The following is a 12,702-nucleotide window of genomic DNA, read 5'->3' as shown; positions in this document are numbered from 1 at the left end:
TGGTTTCCAACTGCCTTTGGCTGATGGCAGCACTGATGGGAAACAGAAGGTGGGAAGAGAGATCAAGGTATTAATTCCTGCCCTACTCCTTGGCCCCCTTCCTGCCAGGTAATGACCTTTACAACTCCACCAACATCCAGTGCTACCGTGTAGCCAGCCTTCTCTTCAGCTCCCGCTCCCTGCTTTTGCCCCTTCAGGCCTGGAGAAGTACCCACTCCCACTGGTACTGGCTTCCGACACTTCAGCTTCCCTCGCTGGTTACCTTACAACAGATTCTTCCCCCGTGAACAGTCCCTTTTATTAAGTGCTCTTTAATTAAGCCCTTTGAGTGAGCCATCTGTTTTCTGCCAGGACACTAACGAGGTAGTAAGAGTAAGTGTGTGTGTGTGTGCAAATATGCACATGTCTGAGTCCAATCTTGGTATCACGTGTTTCCAAGATCTATCAAAATAATGTAAACTCTGGTGGTTTCTGAGATGCGTGTCTCTCCAGCATGGACGGTCAAATCGACTCTCACAAGAACTACACTAGACACTCCAGACGTGAACTTAGCAATTTCGAGTCCTATAATCACACATCTTCATACCAACGTCTCACACTGTAACAAGCTGACACAGAAGAGGGAAAGGGGGTGTCATTACCATGAATGATCCAAAGTTTTTGACTGAAGTTATAGAACATTTAGGATCCCCAGAGACGATGAAATTGAACGTCGTTCCACACAACCTGGACAGACTCAACATCATTATCTGTGTATAAGCAGACCCACAATAGAACTCTTGGTCTGGACATCAGTCCCTCCAGAAAGGTCCTATTTAGAGACTCCACATGAACGTGAACAAAGATAAGAAAACCACTTAACTGGACATTTGTACACCTTCAGAGTCAGACACTTTCAAGCTGCAGTAGGTCCAACATCAACCTTAGTTTTCTGGTTCAAGCCTGGGTTGGTAAATGACATGTTAATCGGTACCTCAGATAGTCACTCAATTAGTTAAGGAGCATTTACTGGTCACCTGTGTGCCAGATTCTGTGCTCTGAGTAGTGACAGCAAGGTGACCATTACTGAATTCTCAGAGAACGCATGTTAATCTGAGGGAATTCAAGAGTTAGAAGACAGACAGGTAGGACTGCTGCAAGAGGAGAGAGGGAGGAGGGACTAAGCTCCCTGGAAGAGCCGGGAGGGTTTCCCAGAAGAAGTCCTATTCAAACTGGGATTGGAGAAAGAGCAAGCGGTTAATGTGTTCATTCTCAAGTTGTAAGAATATTAAAAAGGGTAGAGTGCAGGCGACGGCAAGTGGAAGAATGGGGTCCAGCGAGGCAGCACAGCACCAGAAATGCCTTGCTTTAGGGTTTCCGAACTCAGACCTGTAGGCAACGTGAAGCTATCTCAGGACTGTCATCAAGGAAACGGGGTCGAATTTATATTTTGATATTTTATTGGGGCAGTGGTATGAAAGACAGACTAGAGGAGGCTGAAGATGAATGTCAGGAGGCAGTAAGAGATCGTGTATTCATTTACACAAAAGATGGTGATGGCCTGAACTAAGGCACTGACTCTAGGACCACATGGGGGTCGGGGAGGGATTGAACAAATTCAGTTTTGGAAGAGAACTGAAAGACTATCCCAGATGAATGGACATTTTATTTTTTACGATTTTAATTATTTATTCATGAGAGATGCACAGAGAGAGAGGCAAAGACACAGGTAGAGGGAGAAGCAGGCTCCCTGCAGGGAGCCCGATGCGGAACTCGATCCCAGGACCCCGGGATCATGCCCTGAGCCAACCAGGCGCTCCCTATATGGACATTTTAAATGTGCCCAGTGCTTGCATGCAAAACCAATGCATGAATGTTACAGGTCAAGTGCACAGAAGTTTTAAAGTCCATTAATGTTTCAAGGTCACAAATGTCATGTTTTCACTCAGTGAGATAATGGCTCTGAAAGTGCTTATAAACAGCGTCTCCGACATTAGGAAACTTCTTCAGAATTGCACTTGGGGTTTACATGGTGGGAATGAAAGTATACATGGTGTTCCAGGGGGGAGCCAGTGAGAAAAATACCAGAAGAAAATGTTGTAGTTCCAATATAAGAGGCGTTCATTTATGAATGAAGGAGTACCCGTGTGTGTGTATACGCAGCTTGAATAACAACGCGCAGGACCAGACGTGTATTACCACGGCACACTGGGTGACAATTATAAGCATGCTATAACTGGAAGAGAGGACAATTTCCACTTTTGTCTCTTTGATCGTTTTTAGCTAAACTGATCACTACTCACTGAGTACTAACTGTTGGTTAAATGAGTCATTCTTTAATTGCCCTAATGAGTAAGTCTACTTCCCATCATAAGTCTTAGTAATGCATGACCCAAATCTCTTTGGTGGGCCTCCAGCAGCTCTAAAATTAGTGAGTAAATCTTCCAAAGTTACATTCTTGCCAGCCTTTGTCTTTTTTGCACAACCTGATTCAAATTTTCAATTGGGCAGGTTCCAAGTTGTGTGTTAGTCTGGGAGGGTGTTTACTGGCCCCACGAGGTTGCCTAATTTGTCTTAAGTTGTGTGCATCACACATTATGTTTCCTTAATTCTTAAAAAAAAAAAAAAAGACCCACATCTACTTTATTTTTTTCTTCACAGACACACACACACACACAAAAACAAGAATTGTGAAAGAGTCATAGAATTAGACTGTTTTCTTAAAAAATATTTATGTTAAAATGTAAATATTTAAATTCAATTGCAAATACTAATTAAATTTCAAGGAGGTCTTTAAAATATAGGTGCTTACTAAGAATAATAAGGGAGAAGGGAGACACCAGGGCAAGAGGAAGCCACTTGGGCTCCTTCTGTCCCTCATGCTAGAGGCTGGTACTTGAAGGGAAGGACAATGTAGCTGCCCAGTCAGTAGTGTGATTTGCATCTGGTAACTAGAGCCTTAAAAAAAAAAAAAAAAAAAAAGAACCAAGGGCTTTTTATTTGTTCACTAGAATATTTAATTGTTAAAAAAAAGTATGGAGGACAAGACAATGGGAATCCAAACCATAATATAAAACTTTTATTTGCCGGATTCTTAAAATGTTGTATATTCCAATTCTCTGGGTGTTTTTGTTTTCGGGAATCATGTCATAGAATAAAAGGAGTCATGTGCTGAGGCTTTCATGTAATCATGGAAGTCAAAAAAAGTTGTCATTCATTTGGATTACATTTTCCTTTACACGAAACTTTAGGTTCTTTGACCTAAACATATGATAAATGACGCTGAGGCATATGTGTTGTACATATAATTAAGCAGAGGCTATCCCAAAACATCTTGGTAAAAAAATATTTCAGTACCTAATGTTGGCATTGTAATCATTTTGTCTTTAAAGAAGAGCATCTGCTTGGGACACACGACTATTTCCGTGGGGAGCAAAGTTAATAAGAGTAAACACTTTACCTTGTAGGCTTTCTTAAATTTCAACAAGTTTATGATTTTGTATCATATCAAAGCATCAAAATGCCTGCACACCCTTGTGAGGAAAAAGTCCTATTCTTTCTACATGCATTAAAATATTCCCATTATTTGGAAGTTGGCAGATTGTCTTCAAAAAGTTTTTCAGGATGAAAAAACATGGTGGGATAACACATTGCATAATTACATTCCAAGTTTGCATTAATGAAGTATTCCACTTGTAAGTTTTACAACTAGAAGTAGCACTGTGGTTGTCATATATCACAGTACACACAATTTGATTGTTACGGAGTAGACATCTGCCAGAAACATTTCAGTTTAGCATGATGAATTTACCTTAGCCCTGTCAAGACTCACATTACAATGCCACAGTATTGCTTTGAATATACGTTGAAAAACAGAAATAAATGTATTGAGGTAGGGTTTCAAATCCCCTCAGAATCATGTCATTTCTGTACCGTGGCTAGGCCTGGGTGAGCTCAGGTTACTCCGTGGGGGATTTGCCAACAGTGCATGTCACTCCCTCAATCAGAACCGCTCAAGAAAAGTTACTGTTGACTGCAAGTGATACAAGGAGTTTATCAGCATCACAGCAATGATTCAAACGTCCTCGATTCGTTAAAAAAAAAGCGTAAGAATATTTAAAACATAATCCCATTTCAACATACTAATATGGGAACGTGTTTCTCTGTGTCCCCTTCCCTGCTTCATGGTAAACTACTCTGCAAGATTTAACTAAACTCGAATAGAAGCCACGTAATACTAGCCATCATTTTTTTTTAAATACTGGAATTTGCACACTCCTCGTACAGGAAGTACGAGATAGGTAGGTGGACAGCAGCAGAGGCCAACAACTGGCAGATTATTCCAAAACCATTCAAGAACTATGGATAAGTTCACGTCCAGTGTCTTTGGGAGCCAAGGTGGACCGTAGTCTCCACTACAGCCTGCTTCACAAATGCCAGGCACAATGTTACTCGAATGTCTTGAAAGGCTTATGAATTCTACTGAGAATTTGCTGCGCACTTTGGAACGATTTTACGGTGTAGACATGACCGCATGATAGGCTTCGTGTCCGTAGGAACTTTTAAAGCCCAAGATGCAGAATAAAGACTACTGCCTTAATAACACCAAAGGGCCACATCCGCGTAGGCAAGATTGTGTGCAAGGTTCACACTTTAACTACCATAAAATTTAGCTGCCGCTCTCATTTGAGAAATGTGGCAGATAAAAGCAGTTTCAATATTGCACCATTGCATTAATGTAGATGTAGCACAGATATATTAAATTTTTTCCTCTCAACACCATGCTCTAAGAAAAGTAGTTAAAGTATTATGTTTGCGTGATACTGATTTGACATGTAGTCTGAGAAATATATGAAATGTTGTATTTTTAAAGGACTTGGCTTCTCAGAAGTCATATTTGAGAGAGTGTGGAATCAATTCTCAGGGATAGTTTATGGTCTAGGAAGTCTTACCAGCTAATGGGAGAAACTGGTGTGACTGGTGTGTGTGTTTTATTTATTTATTTATATATATATACACATATATATATTTATATAATATATTTATATATTAAATATTTATTTATATATTTATATATTAAATATTTATTTATATGTTAAATATTTATAATATATTTATATATTTATAAGTATATATAAATATATAAATATAAATATATAAATTTTATATATTATATATAATATCTGACAGTGAAATATTAATAACATATTGAACTTCATCAAGGGAGAATAAAATCATACAATCTCTACGTTTATAGTTGCAATGCATCAATAGTATTTACCTAGTCCAGAAATGGTGTTTATATCATTTTTTAGTTTTCCTTTCCTATCTTCTGATGGCTTTCAATTCAGCTAGAAATACAAGTTTCTATCACAATCAGGTAAGCCAAGCATAAAAAAAAATAAGTATAAAAAGACGCCAGAAAAGAATGAATTGTGTGTGTGTGTCCTTGTTTGATAAAACCACTTATATATCCTGGAAGAATGTCCAAAACAACTGATTTGAAGAAGGTTTCCTTATCTATATCTTTATCTCCAAAGATATATCTAGACCTAGACCTAGATACATAATGCAGATAGGAGAGGGAGAAACCTCTAAGAGGAGAACCGGTAGCAAAATAGCCCAGATAAACAGATGATAGAGAGAGAGGACAGATATATACAATTATACTCTACTAAGAAAATATCAGGAGACTATTGGCAGTATAGCCAAAAAAAATGATTCATAAGACTACCAAATTGTAGCACAATAGAATATTCTATGTCTACAGGACAGTGAGAAAGAACACTGCGCTCATAGGGGAAAAAGTCCTTTTATTAGAACTATGGGAAATCCTTTTTCATAGAAATTCAGAAACTTCGGCCATCATAACAGGCCTGGTGCCCCTCCAACATATCTTCTATATTAAAAAAAAAATCAAAAAACATTTTCTCATCTTTTCTACTTGCCTGCTATAGTTTAGCGAGGGGAATTAACACTATAAATCAAATCTATCCCTCTGAAGTTACTTATATGGGGAAGCATGTCAAGTGTTTTATTTTTGAGAGTTTCAGAGTCTTCGGCAGCCAGATACCACTGCTCCTGGGGCTCCCTTTCTGGCTTTCAGATCAGGTAAGATAGGAAACACTCAGAAACCGATGCCCCACATTCTCGGAGACAGAAGCCTGGAGCATTGAGATTCTCAAAAGGCAAATCCCAGCGTGCAAAATATCTTCAAAATAGAGATTATTTAAATCGCTTCGCATCATTTTGTACCTTAGATGCCTTTCTGTACACGACAATGTAAAGAATCATTTGTAACATTAATCTGGAGAGTACAGCAATCGGTATAAATAACAGGACTCGGGAAACTGAGCATGAATAACCTGTGGGATTTTTTTTTTTTTTAATCTAGAGTAAATCCCTGAACCTGAACATCCGTATCATCTGTAGCCCTCCGCCCTCTGCATTCTCTCTGCACACATTCTTCTTCCCACGAGTCTGGCTTTCCCTGTCCAACGCCAACCCCACTGCCATCATCACTCTTCCCCTTCTTCCCGCCACCACCCACTGATAACCCCCCCCCCCCCGGCCCATCATCCTCTCCTCCCTGTGCTTTCCTTCAATGGCTGACTCCCTTGATGTCCTCAGGACTATTCCGTTAGGTCTGGCACTTTCTCGAGGCACCTGGGAAGACCAGATAAATCCAACTTGGCTCCTGCGTTTCTGAAGCTCACGGCAGATGGAGGGAAACCAAGATGGGAACAAGAGATGGAAACGCATCTTCAGAAGACACAGAAATGTGAAAATTGTATGGGATTGCACAAGACCAGAATTACGTCAACGTATGACTTTGAGCCAGTTCTTGAAAGGTGACTTCAGGTTTCCCAAGCCGACAAGGAGAGGAGGGGGGCCGCCCAGCTAAAGGAGCAGCCTCCCCAAATACACAGAGCTCTGAAGATCAGAGCACATCCTGATACTGGAGAACATTCATTGTAGTCAAAAAAAAAAAAAAGGCCACTTAGGAGGATGGACAGGGTGACAGAGTGACAGATGAGGCTGAGAACAGAAGCTGTGGTCAAGGTGAATTTTGGTGCCAGGCCACATAATTCAAAATTTCATTCTACGTGCTGTACCTTAAAGCAAGATGATGGTTTCAGATTTATGTTTCAGAGAATGAACGACACTGGGAAGGCCGGAGACAGGAGGGAGGACGTGAAACCAGATGGGAAGCTGTGGTGTGGAGAGGTCCATGATCGTCCCTACCAACGCTTCCAAGTCTACGGCTGTGGGGTCAAAGCGTGGGGGATGCGACATCCAGATGTCCTGACCATCAGACACATGGCTCTTAGTGATAGGACAGTGGGGAGGAAGTGAAGTCAGGGATGACACTGAAGTCCTTACCTTGAAGAACCGCCCTACGGGATGACACTAACCAATATGAGGAACTTGTGGTGAAGGGAACGTGCTCAGAATGAGGGCTCCATATGCAGAAAATAAATTAAAATGTGCAGGTGGCCTGACGCGCAGGATGGAACCTCCAAGGGGAGGTCAGGACTAGGAAAGGAAATTTGAGAGTTGTTTCAGGCTGGATAGAGTTGCCCTGAAAGCAACGTCTGAAGCAAGAACGTGTATTTAGTTTATCTGGGAGGTGGTCCCAAGAGCAGGACTAAGGGATCAGGGACAGGAAAGCAAGTGGAAAAGAAGAACTCATTTCAAGGTGTTACTGAGGCTGTTGAGATGGGCACAGGGGCTCAATCCAGCCAGGACCAGCTGAGATGGGCACAGGATGCCTTCCAGGAATGTGCACCGAAAGGACGAGAGGCAGGGATATTAGTCTACAAACTCCTACTGCATTGGCCTACATCGCCCCTGCCAGTGTCAACACCCCTACATCCAAGCTGTACTCGCTCTGGCTGGTCCAGGTCCCACAAAGTCTACACTAGAAATCCTGGTGCAGAGAGCCAGTAGGGGGTCCCTAGATGCCAAATTTGGTGAGCATGAAATAGGTAGAAGTCCACAGGGAATTATCTGCCCAATTCACGTGTGCAAACAGTGGTGGCACTTAGAGGATGTGAGTCAGGGTACCAGATGTGTGTGCTATAAAAGGTAAACCACAAATAGGTGCCAGTTGAAGCCACTCAACCTGAGGAGATCACTTGAATAAACATGTGGACTGGTATCTCCTGACATGGTCAGATTATAGCATAAACCCGTAAAAAATATGCAGTATGTTTGTATTTATTCCTGTACGCTCTTTGCTGAGAAATGAGTCCAGAGCCTTCATCACACCTTCAAAGTGCTACTTGATCCAGAAAAGTTTAAGAACCAAATCTGGAGCAAGAATGGAAGTGCAAGAAAAGAAACTTCAGAAAAACAATATTTAAGAGTCTGAGAGGAGAAGATGGGGAAAGAAGTACTAGTGTCCAGGCTTTGGAATCAGAAAAGCTTGAGTTTGATCCTGGCTCCGTTTGAATTTTGGCAGATTATTGCATTCTTTGTACCTCGTGATGCTCCTGGGTAAAACACATAAAGTAGAGATGGTAACACAGGGGTATTGTATTAAATGGGAAATGTGGGCCAGGTACCTAGAATTAAGTAAATGCTCATGAAACGATGAGTTATCAGAAAAGTGGAAAAATGCCTGGAAGAAACTATGTAACAGAACTCAAGGGTAAAATTACAAAAAAAAAAAAAAAAAAAAAAAAAAAAGAATCAAATGAGAGTTTTAATTAGGCAGACACAGAAAAGAAGGTTGAAAGGGTTCACTGCGTTTTTTGATGATTTGTCAACAACCATCAAAATCTAAGGGTTGGGTAGAGAAGGTCAGGAGAGCAGCGCCTTGAGGAGGGAAGAACGGGGTGGCCAGAGCAGACTCCTACTCCCGCAAATCAGGGATTTCACCCAGGAGCAAGCCTCTCAAACAATTTTAAGGATACCCTGAACCAAGCAGCACAGATGAAACAGGTCTGGAGCTTCCACACACTTCCCAGGTCTCTCCGCCCACATTCAACACGCCATCCTGGCCCATGGAGTCTCCAAGTAAGGTTTTATGGGGTTACCTGACAAGTCAGGAACACTGAAGTTATGAAACATCTACATTTTATACTCAAGAGTTCTAGAACTTATGGAACATTTTCTAAAGAGTTAATTAAGCCTTATGCATCCATATGTTCTGAGTTTATCTACCACAGTCAATCTCTCGCCAGAGGCTTCCTACTGGAAGAATTGTGTGGAGAAGGTCTTTTTCACCTACCAAATATCATTAATCTGTATATATGTAAGTCCGGTTGGCAAGGAGATGAGATCAGTTCACTTCTTTTCTCCCAGTGGTGCCCCCTCACCCCCCACCCCCAGGGAGAATGAGTGGATCATGAGCCAACCACTTCAATACGCTCTCCTTGGTATCCTAGTCTTTGTCTAGCCCACCTCTAACTCAGGTACCAAGCCTCCTTCTCTTCCAATAGAACAGTAATCATTTTTTATTATTTGGTATGTATCCTTCCAGAATTTTCTTTAAATATTTCTATACTCATCCACGTATGTTGGGCTCAAATACGTGTGAGTGGTAGTGTAGATACTCATAATACATTGTACGTTATTACTTTATTACATTATTACTTTGGTGAGATTTTTCCTCGGTCTGTCTTGGTGATCTTTCCATATCATGGAGATTTCAACTTTTTAACAATTTCAGCAGCTCTGAAGGTCTGAGATTTTACTCTATTTGCAAGTTGAAAGCGAGCCTGCCACAGCTTCGTGGGTGCTGGCAGATGACATGAGATTCCCGGGTTAGTGACAAAGAAGTTCTATACTAACAGCAGCGGCAGTGTCAGGGGTGTCCGCACTTAGACCAGCGCCCTGAGCTCCAGTTCCCACGGGGTCACACAAAGGAGGATGGGCAACACCCACGTCCACAGTGAAGTGACCGACCCTTAGAGGACCCGAATCGTCGTTCCCTGGCCATCAGCAGAGCAGCTTTACTTTGGCCCTAGAGGAAGATACTGTATTTATTACACTGGAGAGTGAACAAACCCGGCCTGTGCTCCCGAGGGAGATAATATCTCCGTCTTCCAAGGCTGTTCATCATACAAATGTTCTAGCAAGACATGCAGAGACATGAGCGGTGCCGTGGAGATGGTCTCTCCCAAACAATTTCATGGTACCAGCGTCATTTAACCATTTACCTACTAATGATCATTAATGGTTAAGGTGGAACACGTTCTGCTTTCTCAGTTATTTCCCCAGGGTCAGTTACTCAATGAACCAACCGTTTGAAGTCATTGACAAACTCTTCACTTATTTTTATTTGATGTGAATTCCTTTTCTGACGTTTGATTTTGTTGGTAGTCTTCTATAAGGGTAGCTTTTCTCGGATGTTTTGAATGCTCATCCTGTACTTTCCTCTTGAAGGCATTTTTAAATGTTTTTCCTCTCTCAATTCCAGGTTTCCCCTTTCTCCTGTCTAGGGGTTTTTGAGTTGCTCCATTTGGCCCCCTGGGGCCCCCTTGTCAGAATCACGTCTTTGGCTGATGACTAGTGACTCTGGACTAAGGACGTTTCACATGGATCCCCGGAGCCAATGTTTGGGGTTGGCTTCAAATCGGAGACTCCTCCCTGCTGGCTTTCAAGATACACGCCATCATTTCAACACAGCATCCTTAGGGATCCAAAGCAACTATTTCCATCCTCCTTTCAAAGGACAGAGGGGAACGTGGGGCAAGGAGTCAGAAAAAATATCCCAGACCTTTAAGAACAGAGGCTGATGAAGAGCCATTGCATCATAGTAAATGAACGTCCTGCTACCTTGACCGGGTCAGGGCCTGGAGACCAGCGAAGCTCACTGCTGCAGGTTCGTTACTACTTTGTGTACCTGTTGCAGAGTCTATTCCACGGAGGCATTTAGCTTGTTCTGAGCTAATATATGTATACACACACACACACACACACATACACACACAATTTAGATATATAGCCCTTTTTCTAAAAAATAGGTCTTGTTTTCCATATTGCTATACGCTCCAAGCAAAGGAGGACCTCAAAGGACGAACCTTAAATGGACCACAGAGAGAATCTGAATAGACATTTTTACAAAGACGACCTGCAGATGGCTAACAGGTCCATGAAAAGATGTTCGAAGTCACTATTCAGCAGAGAAATGCGAGTTAAAACCCCAATGACATATCACCTCGCCCCAGCCAGAATGGCTAGTATGAAAAAGACAAAAAAAATAAGTGTTAGCAAGAAAAGAGAAGAAAAGAGAGCCCTTGTGTGCTGTTGGTGGGACTGTCCATTGGTACGGCCACTATGAAAGCAGGATGGAGGTCTCTCAAAAAATTAATAAGGGGACTATCATGTGATCTAGCAATTCCACTTCTATTTATCTGAAAGAAATGAAAACACCACTAACTCAAAAAGATATCTACACCTCCATGTTCATTGTATCATTATTTACAACAGCTGAGATTGCATTCTTACAGTAGCTGTTAATAACTGAAAGAATGGATAAATGTGGGGCACGCACACGCGCGCGCACACACACACACAGGAATATTCATTAGCCATAAAAAATTAGGAAATTCTACCATTTGTAACAGATGGACCTTGAAGGCATTATGCTAAGTGAAATAGCCAGAGAAAGAAGCACAAATACCATATGATTTCACTTATATGTGGAATTAAAAAACACAAAATCTCAAAACCCAAAAAGCAAACGGGGACTCACAGATACAGAGACTAGGTTGGTGGTGGCCTGAGGCAAGGGACTGGGGGGTAGGTGAGACAGGGGAAAGTGGTCAAAAGGTACAAACCTGTGGTTAAAAAGAAAAAGAAAGCTCATTTATACAGAATTATGGAAATGTGTATGTTGTAAGTCTCTCACAAGGTTATAAATTAATACCTAATGTTTAGGATTAATTTTGAGCTGAATTTAAGTCAACGAAGTTCTCCTATTAGGAAAGCAACTTACTGATATTATTTCCAACCTCAGAACTTTCTTCCATGCCCTAAGTATTTGATGACCTTATAAACAACATTTACTTATTACCATATATAAAATACTACTGTTAGGTCTGCAAAGTCACAATTACCCAGAATCTAGACCCAATTCTTTGGGGGTTGGGACAGTGGGGCAGGAGGGAGAACCAGTATGTTTCATTTTTGAAGTTTATCAGTTCTTATAAATATTTAAAATTGGACACAATCTGTTTCTTCAGTTCGATTGTAACCATCTGTGGATCCCAAATATAAACAATAAAAATAAAAACACTTGAATAAAGTTCAGAATCCCAGTGAAAGCTTCTTATTCAGAATTCGGAAAAATGTCTCAAGAAAATAATTTGTCTTTTAAGAAATATGGTAACTCAAAATACAGTAATGCAGCCTTTAATTTTCTATTGTTATTTATAAATGGTGTAAAACCTATTTAAAAAAAAAAGGTCTCAAACTTTGAATAAATTGTTAGGCACAATTAGCGAAGGACAATGCAATCAGATCCTGAAGGACTTTTTCTCTAATATTGTGTACTTTTTACTTAGATTGTCACTTAGCGCCAATGTGAATTAAAATAAGGATTAAATATACATATTTAAAAACAGTAGGACAACATATTCATATGGGGGAAAATTAAATAAACACAAAAATATATATCCTTTAACTAAGACTTTCTTAGAAAAAAAGACCTAGCCTGTTTTTGTTGCTGTTGTTCTACAGATACATACAAATAATGACCTTCGAGGAGATATG

The 12,702-nt window shown here is 40.8% G+C and overlaps 1 protein-coding gene across 1 annotated transcript in view; it reads left to right on the top strand.

The window, feature by feature from the left end:
* The window catches only part of MDFIC (MyoD family inhibitor domain containing), a 290,769-nt gene extending 278,456 nt beyond the window's left edge, over positions 1-12,313 (top strand). Inside the window, exon 7 of the mRNA XM_077856095.1 lies at positions 10,406-12,313. Coding sequence (XP_077712221.1) covers positions 10,406-10,437 — 32 coding nt within the window. The 3' untranslated portion in view covers positions 10,438-12,313. The remainder of the gene's footprint in view (positions 1-10,405) is intronic.
* Positions 12,314-12,702: the final 389 nt, after the last annotated feature.

Source organism: Canis aureus, chromosome 18, assembly GCF_053574225.1.
Source record: "Canis aureus isolate CA01 chromosome 18, VMU_Caureus_v.1.0, whole genome shotgun sequence".
NCBI classification, from domain to species: domain Eukaryota; kingdom Metazoa; phylum Chordata; class Mammalia; order Carnivora; family Canidae; genus Canis; species Canis aureus.
The sequence above is the reverse complement of the archived record's forward strand: the minus strand, read 5'-3'. Positions and strand labels throughout refer to the sequence as shown.